Source organism: Hetaerina americana, unplaced genomic scaffold (assembly GCF_022747635.1).
Source record: "Hetaerina americana unplaced genomic scaffold, ioHetAmer1.1.p SCAF_5, whole genome shotgun sequence".
NCBI classification, from domain to species: domain Eukaryota; kingdom Metazoa; phylum Arthropoda; class Insecta; order Odonata; family Calopterygidae; genus Hetaerina; species Hetaerina americana.
Genome location: NW_027287095.1, coordinates 3,531,856 through 3,550,632, shown reverse-complemented (window position 1 = coordinate 3,550,632; position 18,777 = coordinate 3,531,856). Strand labels below are relative to the sequence as shown.

At 43.8% G+C, this 18,777-nt stretch overlaps 1 protein-coding gene across 1 annotated transcript in view; it reads right to left on the bottom strand.

Moving 5' to 3' along the window:
* Window positions 1–18,387, bottom strand: part of LOC139693490 (uncharacterized) — a 570,990-nt gene extending 552,603 nt beyond the window's left edge. The window contains exon 1 of the mRNA XM_071591664.1: window positions 17,176–18,387. Within this exon, the coding sequence (XP_071447765.1) occupies window positions 17,176–17,683 (508 nt within the window). The 5' untranslated portion in view covers window positions 17,684–18,387. The remainder of the gene's footprint in view (window positions 1–17,175) is intronic.
* Between the last annotated feature and the right edge of the window lie 390 nt (window positions 18,388–18,777).

Here is an 18,777-nt window from a genome sequence, read left to right as displayed (position 1 = left end):
ATGATGCAGAGCAAAGAAGAAAAACGCAGGTCTGGTTAAGGGGGATGCTAATCTATTCCCCTCTCCCCAATTCAGTCTCCGCGAATTTACTTTTAAAGGGCGGAACTCGAGCATTGAAGAAAGAGCTAAGTAAAAATTTCTCCACCGGGAATCTGAAGTGAAAAGAAAATTGCAAAGACTTATGGCATTGACATTAATAATAGCACCACAAACTGTACGCTGTCGCCTCATCTTTAGGGCGAACGAGGAGGAAAGTATGTTGATCCCAGAAGGATACGCGTGCATTAGGTCTCTCCCAATCCGATGTGGTCATCACTCATGGCCGTCGTGAATCCGTGTGTTCAACGTGGCTCTTTGCGTACCTTATTATCAACAATAATGCTATGAAACCCCTATTGATTATCCTATGACCATGGTGACACTCAGTCTACGATGGAGAACGATGAACGTGGGATTTCATGGAATTATTCCTTTTCCGCCATTCAGACTGTACGCAACAAAATCTTATATCGATATCCACAAATATTTCTAGCATGACAAGATGTTGTTAATGTATTGCGCGCGTCCATGAGTTTTCGGCGCCGAATAAGACAAGTACGGGCACGTCGGGAATGGAGAAACAAAAAATAACAGCTGCCGTTCAAACCGAGGTTAATGTAGCCATGCGATATGCATGGCTACATTAACCTCGGTCAAGGAAATAAAAATATTTCCTTGACCGGGACCGGTCAAGGAAATATTTTTACTCCTGTGATCCGTTCGATTCCGCCTCCCCCACCTTTATTGTGTTCGTCCTTTATATGTGTTCCTATCCCTTTTCCTTATATCTGTTTCTGTATATATGAGTATTTATTCGCCGTTTGGCGGGATTTCGTGTTTGAATGTATATATATATATATATATATATATATATATATATATATATATATATATATATATATATATATATATATATGTGTGTGTGTGTGTGTGTGTAATAAAAACAAGTACAAACACCCAACCTCTAGCTGGAGAAAAACTCACCTAGGCGGGAATCGAACCAGCGACCTCTGGGTTCTGGGCAGGTGAGAAACCTCAAAGGTCGGCTTGTAATAAAATAAGTATCGTACTTATTTCTGTAATAGTACTGAAAAATAAATTCAACTCGTCTATCAAATGCGTTTCCTCATTTCACGCGATGCGATTTTGAGTAGACTCAATTCAATGCGGAAATAAGCATAGCATAAATCAACCTTTATTATCACCCTACGTAAACTCTATGCACAAAAATAATTAATAATTATCTGTTTATGACCAATCTTTTCAAAATGTCCACTATCTGCTGATATCTAACACCTCAAAATGATGCCTGCGCTAATTCGGGCGAGGTTCATATCGCCGTCGCTGATATGGACACGGTATCGCCGTCAACCATTCTCATTCCAGCGGAATGATGGCGATCACGTGTTACCAACTCATTACTCATCCCACACCCTGTCTGCTCGCCAGACCCTAGGCCGGCATCCGAACGAAGAGCAGTTGTTTCGTTACTTCCTATTTGCATTGGGACGTTTTGCATTGAACTTTTTTAAATGCCTAGTTTTTGCCAAGTCGGGTAATCCATTCAAGCTTGCCAGACAGCCAAAGGGCTTCAGTGCGGATGTTGAATAGCCTCGCTTTTCGTTTTTTTCTCATTTGACTTTCTAGTCTCAAAGATAAAAAAAACGGTTCACTAACTTGATGTTTTTGTTTTTTTTTTAAATTCGATTCCAAAAATTTCAGAAATATTTTCTCTATTTGTTCCAATGATTTTAGTTTTCCATTTATAATGCCTAGCCGAATTAATTACTTTTTTTGAAATAGCTTAGCTTGATTATCAAATTTTCGGATATTAATAAGGACCGGCGCCACCATCCATAGTATACCGTAGCTTAAAATCACTTCACCGTCCAGCAGTCTTCATCAATTGACTCTTTTATCATGAATTTCTGCTGGTTTAGCTCGAGAAATCCCATCAATAGCAGGGACAAATCGGATGGATATGAATTACAGTCGGTGACACCATCCCTCATGATCCTTTCTGAATTTGATTCACGTCAATTTGAAATCGATGCGAAGTAACTTATTTTCCCGGGGAACTCGATATGGGGAACGACCAGGTCGTCCGAATCGTATCAACACATGGTTTCCGCCTGATGACTTTGCACGCCCTCCTCTCTCCCAGCTTCAGATTCCTGGGCTCCTATAATTTAGCCCTGTTTACGCTACGTCGCGCGAAATCCGGACTAAGAGGACAACCAGAGGGGGCGGGGGTGGCGTCAGCCCGGCCGTCGTTATCCCTCCTACGACACCGCAGCCCCCCCTCCCCCACGTCCCCTTGAGCTAGATACATCTCCCCACTTCGCCAATTAAATTTTAACCCAACCCCCGAACCCTTCCTGGGAGCATTCCGACCCCCGCCCCTGCCCGCGGGCTTCATTCGCAACCCTCGCCTACAATCCCCAATCCAACCTCTCGCACCAATCTCCCACGACCGCCTCCCACCCTCCGTAGTAATAGTTTACGGCGCCTGGGGCTCGTGAGGCCGCATTAAATGGACACCCTAGGCGTTTCGACTAGAGCCTCTCCTTCCCCTCTCCGGTACACCCTCCACGCCCCTCCCCGCGCGCCCGGCCGACAAGGAGCGGCCCGGGCGCACCGGGTCACGCGAGGAGACCCTCTTGCCGCTGCGGCAGGGGTTCGTTCTCCGGCTGTAACTCTCAAGGTCCGATTTATTTTGATTCGACTCCGGGTGGAAAGAATTTGAGCGGAGCGTGCTCGCAGTCGCTGACGTACCGACCCCGCCCTAAGTGTGTGCACCCGACGGATTAACCGGGAGAGGATGCGTCCCCTCTCGGCGTTTTGCTATCGGGAACGTGATAAACGCCATTCGTTGTGAATGTGGGGTGTGGGACATAATCCATCATGTTTACATCCGCTTCGGTAAAAAATATAAGACAGGGTTGGCAATATAGAATAGGTGAATGCTATAAAATGCGCTATGCTTAAGATTAGATTGCTGCAAATCTCTTTACGTCATTTTCACGCCAAGAAAAATATTTATCCTTATATCCGTAGGAAAAATCATGAAGTACGGGAAACGCATTGATCTACCTATACTCTGCATCCATTTGCTTACATTTAATCCAATACTTACCACTTCTCTGAAGAGTTAATGTAAAAGCTTGTTGTATACATTATGCTTCAAGATATCCACCATTAAATACATTCGCGCGTAAACGTCTGTCCAATATTCAAAAGGATAATTGCATCAATACAAATAGCAGAAAATATTAATTCAGCGATGCACGATGGAATTATTTAATAATATTTCAATAAAAAGTTTAGACACTATTAGCGAAAACTTTTTACATAATGTATTTTTGTTACTAATGCCAAGAGAAATTTTCACTAATTTTGTAACAAATCTTCTAATTTTACGTCGGAGATAGCTGCGAGTTACATTTAGGGTCGGAATCAAATTCATTGCGTGGCTCTGTGGATGGAAACCGAGCAGGGTTTTCATCTCAGAATTTACGCAACCGTCCGGTGAGAGCCTTCCGTCCGTGGAACGGGCGCAAACTACAAAAGGCACCCTGTATTGTAAACTTCTACAAATGAAATTACAGGCTGATTTCCGCATAATGGACTGTTTGCATGGCGGGTGCACACTGCGTAGTGTTCAGAACGTGTCGCCAGCCATCTCACATCCAAGAGTCGCCCTGAGGCGGTCCCAAGGCGGCCTTCCCATCCCTTAACGGCATACGTTGCGAAAAGCAGGGCGACATTTGCAAGCATGGATAGCTCGGAGGAGGATGTGGTGGTCATTACCGCATGGGCTTACACCTCGCCTTTCGAGAAGGAATGATAAGATGAAGAAACAGAGGGAACTACTTCCCCAATAAGCTCTCGCACCCCTAGGTTGAAAAGAGAACTCCAAATTTGGTAGGCTGGTAATATTAAAGGACATGTCTTCAAATATTTTATCATAAGAAAAATAAAGTTTTCAGGATTATTAGATTTATTACGTATGAACGTTTTTTCACCAGCATCATTAAATAATAATGCTATTCCCATAACTCTTGTGTTGCATAGCATACAAGTACTCGAGCTGTCAAACCAACTTGCTAATATTGATATTGATAGAACTGTTTAACTGTTTACGGCTATTGGAGTTTCACATTTATTATATACAACTTGCTAATGGTTGAATGCGTTCTGCAAACACTTTTGTTTACCAATTCAAGTAAAATAAGAATTATAGCACTGCAAAATATTTAAGGGAATAATTCGGAGTGCACAATTTATAGGGGGCAAAATTTCTTCAATTTGGAACATATAAATTTATATCTCAATGACTATTTCAAGCATGGATTTCATTCTACTTTTTAAAGTAAAGTTTATCGTTTTTCTTATTTTCTTACTTTAAAAACATGAATTCCTGAAAAATATATGCAAGCTGGTTATATTTAACATTGATTTTTTCTTTAAATAATGTTGGCTAATATTTTTTACGTATCAGCATTTGGATATTTTCCAGTATCTATTGAATAAATATTTGCATTTTTTATCGATTCTGCGCTCAATATTCCCTCTATTTTGTTTTTCTTATAGATGCCACTATGAAACTCCCAGTATTTATTGTGGTGCTTAAGCCGCGCTATATTCACTAAATGAATGAAAATCTTTTTATGAGCCATCGAGTAGGAGAAATGCTACAGTTCTTCACATTGGACCTGTGACTGTTACGTAACAGATTCAACATAAACTCTAGAAATCCTTGAACGTGCTTGATGGTAAACTGTTCCATGGAACATTTTACCCCATTTTAATTATATGTGAAAAATAGAAATTTAGAAATCTTTAACATCGAAGGATTATCGGGTTAGGTAGTACGAATTAGTATTTTTCTGGGTATATGCATATATCTCGGAAGGGCTCTAAAAACCTCCCGAAACCGAATTTCAATTGGCAATGTTGCGACACCATCCCCTGTCATCCCTCACTACTAAACAATATTTTTCCACCAGAAGTGGCCTTTGACGTCACGTGTGGGAAACGTTCCGGGGACTCTTTTATTTCTCAGACCCATCCAGAGGTAGCACGCATTTCAAAGTCTCTCAAGACAGTAAAAGATGACATTCTGTTATTCGTCCTTTTCATTGACACCAACGCGAATGAATACACAACCTCGTGTACGTGAGCGCAAAGGCGCATTTAGTTCCTCTTCTGCTGAAAGAATTAAGTGGAGAGCTGAGAGAAGCCAACTGTCAAGCTAAAACCTGGCAGTGGGAATAATTCTAGTGCTCTTAATTTTTAGTATATCACTCTGGGCGACGTGAACTATTTAACCCTTCATAGAAGTTGATTCAAGACCAAGCACATTCGATCTAATTTTTTTTAGCACTTTGACTAATATTCACTTTTTAAAGTCTCCCGTAATGCTTATAAGTAAATCATTCCTAAAATTCGTTTGATCCGTCTACAGTTAGTTGACTCAGCACTAAAATTATTTTTTTAAAATTACAAGGGATATACATTAAAATTTCTTTAACAAAAAAGGTAATTATACATATTTTACCAGCGTTGGGAGATACCGTAAAAAAGGAAGAAATGGTCAAGAATTTGTAATAACGTAGGGAAGATGATATAAATTTTCATTTCGTTCCTCCAACACTGAATTTTGGCGTAGGCTCAAGTACTGAGAAATTTAAACAAATCGCTTGTTTACCCGAGGACTGAGTACTTAGTGCATAACTCAGGGATAACTTCCATTCTGTTGGTTAGTAGGGCGATTCGGTGACGACAGCCGAAATTACCCAGAGGGAGAGAGAATTGACCAAGCGAACGGCATACACAGCATCCCTCTGGGGAAATGGGAGCGATTAATCTTTCCGCAAGCTAAGAAGGTAGGCTCAAAGGCTTGCGCTTCATCGCCGCCTACTTATACTTGGCAATGATCACTCCCAGATCGCTCCTAGGCCGCCATTTGGCTCCCGACCACAGTGCGCGTAACGTGATAAAGCCTGAAACCACACCGCGTCTTCCGAATCGTATTATTTTCAAACTAAAACTGAAAATCGCCCAAATCTCAAATTATATGCACTGGGAGGAAACGGAAACGTTTTATAAGTACACGCACTTGTACGATATTATTCGGTATTTAATCGAGGAAAGAATTTCAAATCTTATTCGAGTATTTCACCATTAAGTGATGATATTGCTTTCTAATAATTTTCTTAATTATCAGAGAATTTTGCTTAAATCCAGATTAAATCTAAACACGCCCACTGCCATGCAAGATGTCACTGAGTGGTTGGTCAGCGGGCGTTGGCGAGGTGCGTATGACATTCAGGCTGGTGAATGGGGTGACTGGCACCCTTCAGAAGTTGATAGTTCGATGCGTGGAAAATACATCATAAATTGAAAGTAAAAATCAATACTTTGAAAAGGGATCCAAATGCATTTGTGGCTGAAGTAGTCTCGTCACATTCGAAAATGGAATTTTGGCAAAATTTGGCAGGTGCGTATTACCTTGGCACCTTGAGCTTTGCCTATCCACTAAGTTCTATCCCATTCCAGGAATGACTCTTGGCTCCTCGGAAGATAGAACACCAGCTATGAAAGAGGGAATAAAAGAAGGAAACTCGGTTGCGCAGAGTTACAAATTGTATTATGTTCCCAATTGAAAAAGATTTCTTCTCTACGACCCTTGATCGATCCTTCGTTGATTTTTATTATTTTTCCAACACACATTCCGATCCACTACAGTAATTCGGAAGTTAATTTAATTCCACAAGTTTCCCATTATTGGAATAAAATGTATCAATCCATTAATATGAAAGCAATGGAGCTTTTATGACTGAAGTAGCCTCTCCTCTCCCCCCCTCCCCAATTGTCGACTTGTAAGAAACGAGACGCTTCACCCTAGGTTTGTCTCTTGGGTTAATATGTTCCTATGATAGTTGCCAAATGGCCGATGCAAATTATTACAAGGTTTTCTTAAATATCTAGGTTACTACAGGCAGTGGATGAATTTACAATGCAAACGTAAAACGACATCAAAAAGGATACGTATTTTGGGTAAAAAAGGAATAAGGATGAAGAGATCAATAAATGAAAACTAGAGTAAAAGAACTTGTTGATAGATATGAAGCTATATCTGCTTGAAAACCTCACCAGGCACTAGCAAATAGAAGATGTAAACATCAACTCAAATTACAAACGAACAGTGAGAGCATTGGTGAATTGCTAGCAAAGAAGCAGGGTATCTTCGTGCTGGATAACCGAAAATCAATGAGAAAAGAGATCGATGACAAATGCCACTGTTTCCGTCAAGTAGGTAATTGATGGGCCACTTGTTAAATATGCATAATCAGCCGCCTCCTTCCAAGGGGTTTCTCGATTCCCGGATGAACAAAAATAAACATTTCTCAGCGTTTCAAGGAAACCGAAGAACCCCTGACTCAACTATCTATCGCCCATCCTCCTTCATCTCACAAAATAATTCTCTACGGTTTATGTTTCTCTCAAGATAGCCAAGTAGGAAAGTTGCGGTTGATCGCTTTGAAACTTTCCTTTACCAAGTTAAAATTTTCCAGATACGCCGCGTAATTCTACAGCACCGACTCCTCCATCGATGGTTATCTTCCCCCGCAACTCCCACAGCGATGACTTACCGTATTCATATCTGTCGGTATTCCTTTCGGCAGGAGCGTTTAAAACCCGCTCACTCCACTCTCGACTCCTAGGACTACTACACCACCAAGAGCTCATTCGTACAGACAAAGAGCCTCCAAACCATGGGCCTCGATCACACTCGCATGTCGCATTTACACTATCGCTTGATTATATATATATACTTGAATGTACATATATATATATATATATATATATATATATATATATATATATATATATATATATATATATATATATATATATATATATATATGTACATTCAAACACGAAATCCCGCCAAACGGCGAACAAAACCTCATTTATATAGAAGCAGATATAAGGAAAAGGGATAGGAACCCCACCCAATTTCCCACCTCTCCTGTGTTCGTCCTTTGTGTGTGTTCCTATCCCTTTTCCTTATGTCTGCTTCTGTTCTTTAAGCATTATTAATTACATGCTTTTCCGTCCCGTTTCGTTTAACTACATATGATGCCGACCAGACGATTGATGACGATCCAGCGCTAAAGCATTGTGGCTCCTACAACGTCATACTCTTGGATAAAATGCATTAAATGTTATAGATATAAAAAATGTTCGAACCCTTTTAACCAATTGATCCGCCTATAATTGTAGTTATCATTACACCTGAGTCCATATTGTGCATCTGTTTCCTGGGAAGGTATATGTTGGTTATATTTGATGACAGGGAAGTGCGAAAGTGTGTACCTGAAGGAATCTCATTTAATTCCCAACGTGTCCAGCGTTTTTTATTGGATGCACGTTGACTGTTCTCAGCAACACGTGCCCCAGGATTCGTCCCTTTCAAACGTTTCTAATTAGGATTGTTGTTACTTTTCTTGAGACATCATATCTTCATATTCATTTCCGTCTGGTTATGTTTCTAACATATAAATGTTGTAACGCATATATTGATCCTAATGCAAATATATATATATTAATCACAAGTCTTTAATATTGGGATCGCGAGTCAAAAACTGCAGGGAATCCTTAACATAGCTCAAGAGAAAGTTGGCTTTGGCACACGAAAATGCAGCAGGAAAACTTGGATGGGATATCCACTCTCGGACATTCAAACGCTCTCGGAAACGAAATGCAGAATCACTTTATCAATAAAATCAGGGGATTTACCCTGACCCTTTTTCATCTTTCGTCCTATTCCGATGGGACCCAGCGACGAGAGCGAACGTCCCGATGAGAGTTCGATGCGGTGACGGGCCTGACCGGGAGTCGACCGGGATCCGAGTGAGTGTTTGGACGCTTCTACCGCCTAGTTGGGGCGAAGATTCGCAAGCGATGGGTGTTTCAAAGAGACAGCTAAATGCTGTCTTTCCCTCCGCCTCTACAATACATTCGCATATGGTAACGATGGTAGCGACACAGCTCAGTAAAAGAGAATGTGAGAGATGGAGGTCCCTGTGCCGTGATTTCAACCCGATTCCTACAACACCCTCAGCAAATCGCACGTTGGGTTTGCCTGAACAGGGTACGAAGGGAGACGTCCGCCCACGTCACAACACGCTTCCAGGTCCACGCAAGACCATTGAAAAAAGGGTAGTGAACCATTTTTCTAAGCTTAAAAAAGAATACCAGGCATTAATGATGCCGCGAACTCCTTCGTGGATATCCAAACATCTTACACATCACGATTTCACAATTTCACGGCGTCCGCAGAGTACAAAAGATGTCCACGATAGTACTCCGATGTGATTCCTATTATTTCTGCTCTGGAATCACCTTCCTTTAATGCAAAGGCGAAATCCGACCCGAAGGTCCGTGTGTTCGTGTGTGTGTGGGGCTGGCAACTGCCGGCGCTTCCCCACGCTGGAGTGGAGCACTTCCATCGATCAAGGGCCTCCCTCCCTCCCTTCCCCGACGCCTCCCCACTCCCCCATTCGCCCTGTCTCGCCTCTCCCACTCACCCCAGGCTCCAAGAGAGACGGGGAGGGAGTGCACGGGGGCTTTCGGGCGGAACGGCCAGGGTCTTTTGATGTGCACCCTCGCGATAATTCCGCGTGTTCATAAAAAATCCTGCCCCGTTCCCTCTCCCTCTCTTCGTTCCTCTGTCTCCTCCGCGCTGGCCTGGAGCAGCCTTCACCAGCATCCCATGCACGTGTCCATGGCAACCGATGGGACACAAAACAACGCCTAATGCAATTAATTTGGGCTCGTTTTATTAAAAAGTTGCATCATCGTTAGCGATTTCACCGAATGAGTGCGCATCCATCCATTCACCTTCTTTCCAGGCTTCAGTTCCCAATCCCTGTAGCTGGTGAGATGACTTCTTGTTACCGAGATTTTGACCGACCGGCGATGATGCAATTCTATAGCATTTCACTTCGAAATTGTTAGAGAACTGGTCATTTTGCTATAGTTGCATAAACTGACTTATTAGAAATCCTGAAGTAGGTGAACTTTTCAAGCTTTCATTACTGCTTGGAAGGGCTGGGTGTGATAAGGTGAATGACATATTCGTGTTCCAGCGAATTCTAAAACTCCAATGAAGTCAGTACTGATTTGTTTTGATTAACATCTACCTATCATTAACATCTATCTTATCCTCGATTGGCTTCCACCTTTTCACCTCTATTTTAAAGCCATATTTCATCAACATAAAACCTTGGAACATATATAAACCCCTAATGGTCGTGTTTCACAGACTAATAGAGAAAATTATGTATTGTTTTCATTCTAGCTGAAAAACGAAGGTTTACCACCCCTGACTTGAGTTTAACTTTGAGGATAGTATTTTGGCATTGTAGCCACTCGCAGTGACTTCTCGGTCGAAAATTTCATATTTAGTAATATATTAAAAATTATGCCATTATTATTTTCTTAAAACACTTGTGAATATTTGTTTGTATTGCTTTTCTTAGAATGTTTCTCCCCTACTCTATTCCCTTGTCCATTAACACTGATCCGCATGAATCCACCGTTCATAGTACGCTTCATCACGACACGTCTTCCGTCCCTTCGCTTTCGCAATCAAAGTCTTTTTCCTCTCTCTGTCCGCCAATATTTTCCATGGATGACCTTTATCCAAAGGGATGGGATCCTTCATCTTAAACGCCATGCTTTGTTTTTTTTACCCATCAAGAGATGTGGACTACCCAACGACAGTTGCATAAGACGTTGAAAAACTATGGTGCTAAAGTATTCTTTTGCAAAAAGGTCAGACACTACTATGTGTGAATCGGTGAATCCGACTTTGACTTATCCGCGATAATTTGATCCTATCTACGATAGTGCTCACACAATTCAAATGGCTGAGTGGTCCGCTTTTCTTTAAGGAGAATAAGGTCACGAGCACTAAAATCTGGCCACTTTCTTTGCTAATACAGATGCATTAAGAAACATAACATTTTCTCCGGTTGCGCTATGTGTCTGCATAGTTTATGATTTGCATCACTTAAACCCTTAGTTGGTATTTCACTACATCCAAGGTTTTCACTCAACCTCCTCAGCATTTGTTATTAACATCTCAATTTCAACGCTTTGCTTTACATCTTTTTCTGAGGAAGAAATAACAAAACTGAACAATGGAGATAAATTGAATCGCAGTAGTACTTGACGATTCATCATAGAAGGTAAAAAATCATTCTTTCTCAAAAGAATATGCGAAAAAATTGTTTTGGTCACCATAGTACAATCTTAAATGAAATAGCATTTCAGTGAAATTCGGTCAAAAGGAATGAGTAACTTCCTTTCTTATCAAAAAGCAAAAAATCGTGGATGGATAGGCTGTAACTTCACTTGAATTCAGTCTTATGACTCGTGAGAGGATAACTGAAGCGATAATAGACTAAGAGCAGAACTGAATAAATGTTGTCCTGAAAGAAGCCTCATTATTCAATACTAAGAACGTTTGGACGATGCAATTTTTGCAATTATCGCCCAGGTAAAGTAATTCAGGAATCAAGCGTCAAAATTCACGCCTCCAAGAACCCAAAGATACCACGGCTACATTATCCCCTTCTTTTTAAGATTCACTGGGTTAAGCACTCCTCTCTAAATTAGACAAAATTGGCAGCAGGTCATGAAGTTTTGAATTTCATTAAATATTTCTGTGTGGATAATCTCGCTCCCCAACTTCATTTGTTATATAAATCGGTAATAATTAAGATTTCTCTTTGAGGATCATGACACACAATTATATAATGAGGCATTACCGGTTAAGATAATATTAAGAATTTATGCATTTGTCACTTTTTTTTAAGACTAATACGAAAAAGAAATTAAAAATTCACGGTATGTTGATCATGAAACGCACTGGAATAAAAACTAAAATACCAAGTAAATCAAAGAAAGATCAGTTCAAAATTTACTATCGCATGGATTTTCTTTGGCAATTATTTTTCTATTTGAACTGATATACGAGTACCTGTTTGAGTAGGGTATGAATAGCGGAATTAACATTGATATTTTACGAGAAGAGAACTCTTGTTTAGCTCAAGATGACAATTACCTATTGCTGCACACGCGCATAATTTCGAATCATGACTTAAACTTCAAAATTACCATTGGGTAGTTGAACTAGAATAGTAAAAAAAAAGTAACCAATCACACACCTTCACGGTGATATGTTCCACAGGGCATAATTTTTATAACAAAGAAATCAGACACAGCAAATTCACTAACCGACGTAATGCCTCCAAATTAAATACCAATTGCACCAGAAACGATTGATTATGTGACTCACGCATGACCCCTCACTCATAGTTCGAAAAATGCTCCCCTTCAACAAATGCGGTTCTGAAGATTCTTTTATTCCGTTACCCGATTGGGTCGGCAGGGGATGCTGCTGCGTGGAAATCTCCGTCACTGGCACACAGAAGAGGATAGTTGCGTGTTCTAACAGATCGAGTAACATTGGTAGAAGGAAGTTCTACATGAACATCTGTTGGACAAGATAATGCGTTGGCGACGGGCTTAAAATCGTATTTACTCCCATTCCGAGAGGCTGGCTCGCAACATTTCTCTACAATGTCCTTCTAACCAACTCACAATGCAAATCGACCTCTGACCGACGCCCACGCTTCTTTGATGCTCTCGGTCCGCTGCCAGGCCCAAGTGCCACGTTCCCAGTTAGCGGGGGGGGGAGGACGGGGTACGATGTGAGAATCAACCTCCCTCGCCGCCCTCCCCAAATCCCCCTACCCATTCTGTTTTGACACTCGCCCTTCCGCTCCGATCCCGAGGGTGGAGCGGGGGAGCCCAGGGGCGGTCCCTCCTCGGGGAGCGAGCGAAGACAGCTGGAAGAGGGTCGGGGTAAGCGGCCGCAGAATATAAGGCCAAGTAGAGGTCTAGTTCTAGGAGGAGCCAGGGGGGAATTTCGCAGATTACGCCATCGGAGATGGAAAATGTGCGCTTGCGTAGCATTTAAAACACGGTCAATCTTCGTCACTGTATGACCTACTACCTTGGCATTTCCACAAATAATCAAAGTACTTCTTAAACAAATGTTTCTCAGGAAACACTGCGCGAGTCATCCAAAACTTTCTTTGGATGTAATTATTTGCGCACCATTAGCATTGAGGATTTTAAAACAAGTTAAACTGCACATACTCACAATACATACTCACAATTACATATTTTCTTCAGCATGGTTTCATGAAATACGATGTTGACCGTTTCAGTCCAAAATAAATCCATAGGTATTTCACATGCTTTTAACTGTTTCGCAACAAAGTCTACTCATAAAACTCCTTCGTTCCGAAAACGATGGTTTCACACGCATCGGTTGATTGATGACATACGAGTATGTTATTAATACGCCACAAAAGTCTATTAAAAATGACAACTTTTAAAACCTAAAAAAGCCTTACTCAAGTTTGAATTGCAGTATATCAAATAAAAATAATTTATATATTTGGATCGCAACTTCGGACATTTCAAATATTAAATGACAAACCGAGTTCGGATTTAACGTTATATTCCATTTCCCAAAGTGACTAAATCATAAATGTCATTTTTTACCGTTTTCTCCTGGATTTCTCATTCCGGAATGAACAGAAGACCAAACTACCCCGCACTCGGCGAACATTAGTGGTTCTCATTCATTTTCTCCCCAGTATTGCTTGGAGGATTTGAACTCGTCCATTTTTTAGGATTGTGCACGTATTGGCTAACTCCACAGTGGCAGGTTTGAATTTCGCAAGAGGTAGCGACATTCTGTGGGAAACTTTAAAAAAAAATAATGGGATGCACGATAGTGGAAAATTGAGATGAAATGCAATACCAGGTCAACGTGCAAGCACACGTACATAGTATGAAATGCCGACCTACCGTCATCATGACCATATTAAAAAATTTTCGTAACCATATCGACAGTGACTGGCATAGCAGATAATTGGCTGTGTATTCTACGGAGAATACCAGTGCGAATTCAGAGTCCGTTATTGTTTCGCCCGCGAGTTTACTACAACTGAGAATTACCGCAAATCCAAGATTCTCGTCATCCTACAAAGTTCATTTTTAAGTATATTTAGATTTTTGGGGCATTTGGTAGGAGCTTGTATTCAACGACTACATTCACAAGATATAAGGTAAATTTTGAGCTCATGCATCCATGGAAACATCAGAAACCCGGTCACTTCCCCCCTCGAATACGTTTTAAAAACTAAAATCTTTATACATCATTTAACTAGCATTGATTAATGCACACCTGATACAAAATTTGAAAGGAATACACTCTTTAAAGCCAATCAAACAAAGAAGTCTTCGACAAAAGAGTAAAGAGGGTGGCAATATTTTGCCGGTATTTGAATTCATATCGCAAGCCGTCCTGCTGAATTCCGTCGACAATCGGGGCCGTCGCGAAAAATTTTACACTTGGTCATTTAAAGTCCATTATAAATATGAATATAAAAATATTTTGCAGGGCCCCACAATGCCACCCGAGATAATATTTTCTTGATCACTCAAATATTATGGAAACGTACACGTATTTAAAACTCAAACCTCCACCCCAAGGATAACACAACATTCCAGACTGTTGCCACGGGAACGGGTAGGAAATATGGAATTGATTAATTTTTGGAAGAATAGCATGTGATAACCGAAATAAATATATTTTACAAACTCCAATATTTATTTAAAAGTATGTCGATAGAAATTATTAGGACGTTTAGGAAAGATATATGAATTTTCTCTTTGAATGCACGTCGCCAGCGATAAGGTTTCACTCCAAATATTATGGGCCCGCGACTCCAGTGCCGTCGATTTCTAGCCAGCGAAACAATACTGGTTGCTAAACACTGCATTCATCCTTCAAGCGAGGAGTTCGAACATCGGGTAATCAAAACACCACTTTCCGAATAAAGGTGAATAGAGGAAGAATACTGGTCGTCAGGTCTGGCGCAGGTGCGCAGCGAAGTATCGGATGGCTCACGGCACAGACGCGAGTATCTCTTAGTTAGGCGGGAGAATACCGACGGCACGAGGAGGAACCCAACGGATTTGTCGAAGGGGAAATGGGAAGAGAGTGGGAAATGGAGAGAAAAAAGCAAGACCCGAGGCGGCGGAGCGCATCGCCCACGACGATTTCGCCGGGCAAAAAGAAAGAAGAAGGCGCCGCGGGATTGGAGGCTTTTTTCCTTTAAGTGAGAACTTCCTTCGGGGAAGGGGGGGGGGGGACGCGTGGGCTGACCGGCTGCTGAGGCCGTCGTCTCCGGTGACGACGAGCGACGACACCGAGGGCAAGGACTCTAGCCGGCTGCCTCTCTCACTCTCTCTCTCGGGTCCATCCACCCTTCCGTCCCCGCAAGAGCAATCGATTACGACTCCAAGGGACACACAAGAAGGCACAACATGTGCGGAGGCCGGATGGGTGGATGATATTTACCGAATCGCTGATGCGTTTGGAGCGGATTGGACTTAGCGGAGGATAGCGGTGGTTCTCGGCGGAAAATACCTGATGCCTACCCCGAGCTGGATGTGAACCGCCCATGGGCAAGTGTGGACAATGGGTGGGCCGGAATGAGGAATTTTTCCCAGGAGTGGAAAATCCCGAAAGAGATGTTCTTTGATGAGATCAGATCAAAAATTGCTATCTTTTGGCGCCTGTTGATTCCGAAATCTATTGAACGATTTGTTATCCGTTTGTTCAAGTAAAGTCGCTTAAAGAATTCGTTGGGTTTTTCGTTAGCAGAACCATTTCCTGTCACTTTGCAAACACGGCCATAATCACGATGTAAATTAATAATATTGTTAATTTTTGATAAAATTATGATGAACAATTTTTACCCGAGGAGCGCAAATAAGACTACGTGCCCAACATTCATGGCTAAGATACTCGGACGATCTGGAGGTATCCGGTACCCGATACCATATGTTCATTCGGCGAGAATCAGCATTTGATAAACACACAGGCATTGGATAAACACAAATTGGACATCTCCAATTTCACGATTATAGATACTATACCTAAGCTAACTAGAAAATTTCATTAGCCGTGTTTAAGAACGTCACTTTCGACCTTTTTCTTCGACAACCGCGGTTTAACTTAACTCAGAAAGCTAAAACGGCGCAGTGAACGTGAATGACCCAATAGGAAACACCCACTCTGCCCAAAATGCAGCCAAGGACGTATGATATGTTCCCACTCACACTTCGTCACCTTACTCCTCTTCATATTGTTTACTTTAGAGGCAATTGGCATATCCCGAAGCCGTGCAATCACCCTTGGCCTAAGCGTGTCGCAAACCATTGTTTCGCCTGAGTCTTATAATTGAAATAGATATCAGCACCATCGAATGAAATGTCCGAGGAAATATTTAAGATTTCCGAAAATTTTAAGTTTTCACCATTTCCCTCCCATTGAATTTGCTCGCGTGGGGTGATTGTTTACTTACCGGTGGCCTAGCTAGTGTGGAGAGGCAATAATAAAAATAGAAGGGAGGAAGGGAGAGAAAAGCACTGGAGGAGCTTCCCTGTGCATCGACGGCAACGCAGAAGATGGAATAACAGGGGAGCGGATTAAAGGAGAAGGGACTCCCTACTACGGGTGACAACACAGGTACTGACCAACAGTGGCCGAGGACACACGGGCCGGGCCAGTACGTGACAGATCGTGATACAGGAGGACGATACTCTGCGGCGACTAGCAAATATCTACTTGAGGCGGGAAAGCAGAAAACATTAAAAACACGCAATAAAAAATAACGAATTCCCTAGAATGATGCATTGGTGTATATTTGTAGCCTTAAAAGTAACCATTAGTAGATGCAATTTAATGTCCTAGATTCACTACCTATGTGAATGTAATATATGCACTGATTCTGCCTGCCTAGAGAGATAATTATTTCGCAAAAAATACCTATTTTCCCTTGAGCTACAAATACGTAGATATTTGTTTCAAGGAGTGGGTGGTCCCTACTGATGAAGCAAGTCGTGACGTCCCGAAAATAAATAAAGAATACATGCCGTGGGTCGCGAATGTCAGCGAGACCCGCCACTGACCTTGATCCTCGATTTCGATGGGGCAGTTGCCGCCCACAGCACCCTCCATCGGCCCCATGCCCTTCCTCTCGTCCGAAGGGACGTAGCCCCCAGCTCCGGCACCGGCTCCTTGAGCCTCCGCGACCCCCGGGTCGCTGCAGTTCCTGAGTCCACGGGCCCCTTGTCCCACGGAGGGCGAAGGCACCGCGGGCACCACCATGACTCCCGCGGCGGACGCGGCGCCTCCCCCTCCCGCCGACCCAACCGCCTTGTTCCCGACCACCGCCAAATTGGCGGCGGCCGCCCCCACGCCGCCGACGCCCACGACGCCCTTGGACGCCGGGTCACCGACGACCACGTCGCCGGGTCTCGGCGCTACGCCTCCGACGGACGCGTTGGCGGTAACAGATGCACCGCCGCCGTTAGCAGTCGGCGTGCTTCGAACGCCGGCCGCGTTGGGGACGACGCCCACAGGCAGGGCCATCATGCCGCTGCCGCAGAAGTTGTTGTCCGCCCTGAAGTCCGACATGTTCCTCGGGCTCGCGAGGGAGAGACGAGGCGCGGGAGGGGGACGGGGATGGATGTGTGTCGGCGGTGGCTGCCGACTCTCCGCTGTGCTCCCGGCTCGCTCGGCACTGCTGGAGAGGGTGGCCGGAAGAAAAGGCTTCTTTCTTTCTCTCTGCTATCTGCGAGGGCGGGGGGAGAAGATGTGGGTGAGCGAGTGCCCCCCAGGAGCGGGAGCACACACACGTGACCCCGCCGCGAGCCTCGAAAGAGTCTCCTCCCAATCGCCTTGTGTTATTCTTCCGGGCGATTCTCCTATCTCTCTCTCCGGATTTTATTTCACCCCGAGTTCACTCCACCAAGATGGCACAATCGGATGAGGATGAGCGGGACCAGGGGCAGATAGAATGAGAGAATCTTAATCGATAGTTTTATTTTTGAGTGGGTGCGAAGATCGTGCGGCGGGGATGATGAGGGCGATGCCGGTGGGTGGATGAGGTGCAGGTGGACGCGGTCGCCAGGCGGATGCTGACGCGTGTATCCCGCCCGGGCGCTCCTCTCTCGGCGGCCCAGAAGGCTGAGACGACGTCTCTCAAGAATCAAGCGATCACCGACCGCTCTTCTCTCGAATCGCGAGGCAAGAAGAGTGCGAGAGAGTGGGTGTGTTAGTGTCTGTCTGTGTGTGTGTATGCGGTGGCTCTGTCGCTCTGCGTGTCTCTCCTCCGCTCCTCCTTCGGCCCGACTGCCTCGCCGCCGGCCCTGCCGTTTTTGCTGCGCGGGAGGGGGGCGCGAGTGAGAGTGAGGAGGGAGGGCGCCAACCCTCCCGGCCCCCACCCATTCGCCCGCCTCCTCTCCAATGCTCCCCCTCCCCGACCCTCCGCCGCCCGCGCGCGCGCGAACCCGCCCGCCCCCTCCTCGCGGGCTGCCAGTTTCGGATTACGGCCGCCTCGACAGCGGCGGCGCTCCCGGGCGGCTCGTCTCTTCCGCGAGCGACCCCTCGCGCCGTCCCTCCCGCACGCAGCGCGTCCTCAGTGGGGTGGGGGGTGTGGAGGGTTAAGGGGGCGGGAAACGGGAGAATAAAGGAAAGGGTTTCTCGTTCGTTTTTTTGCATAAAACGCA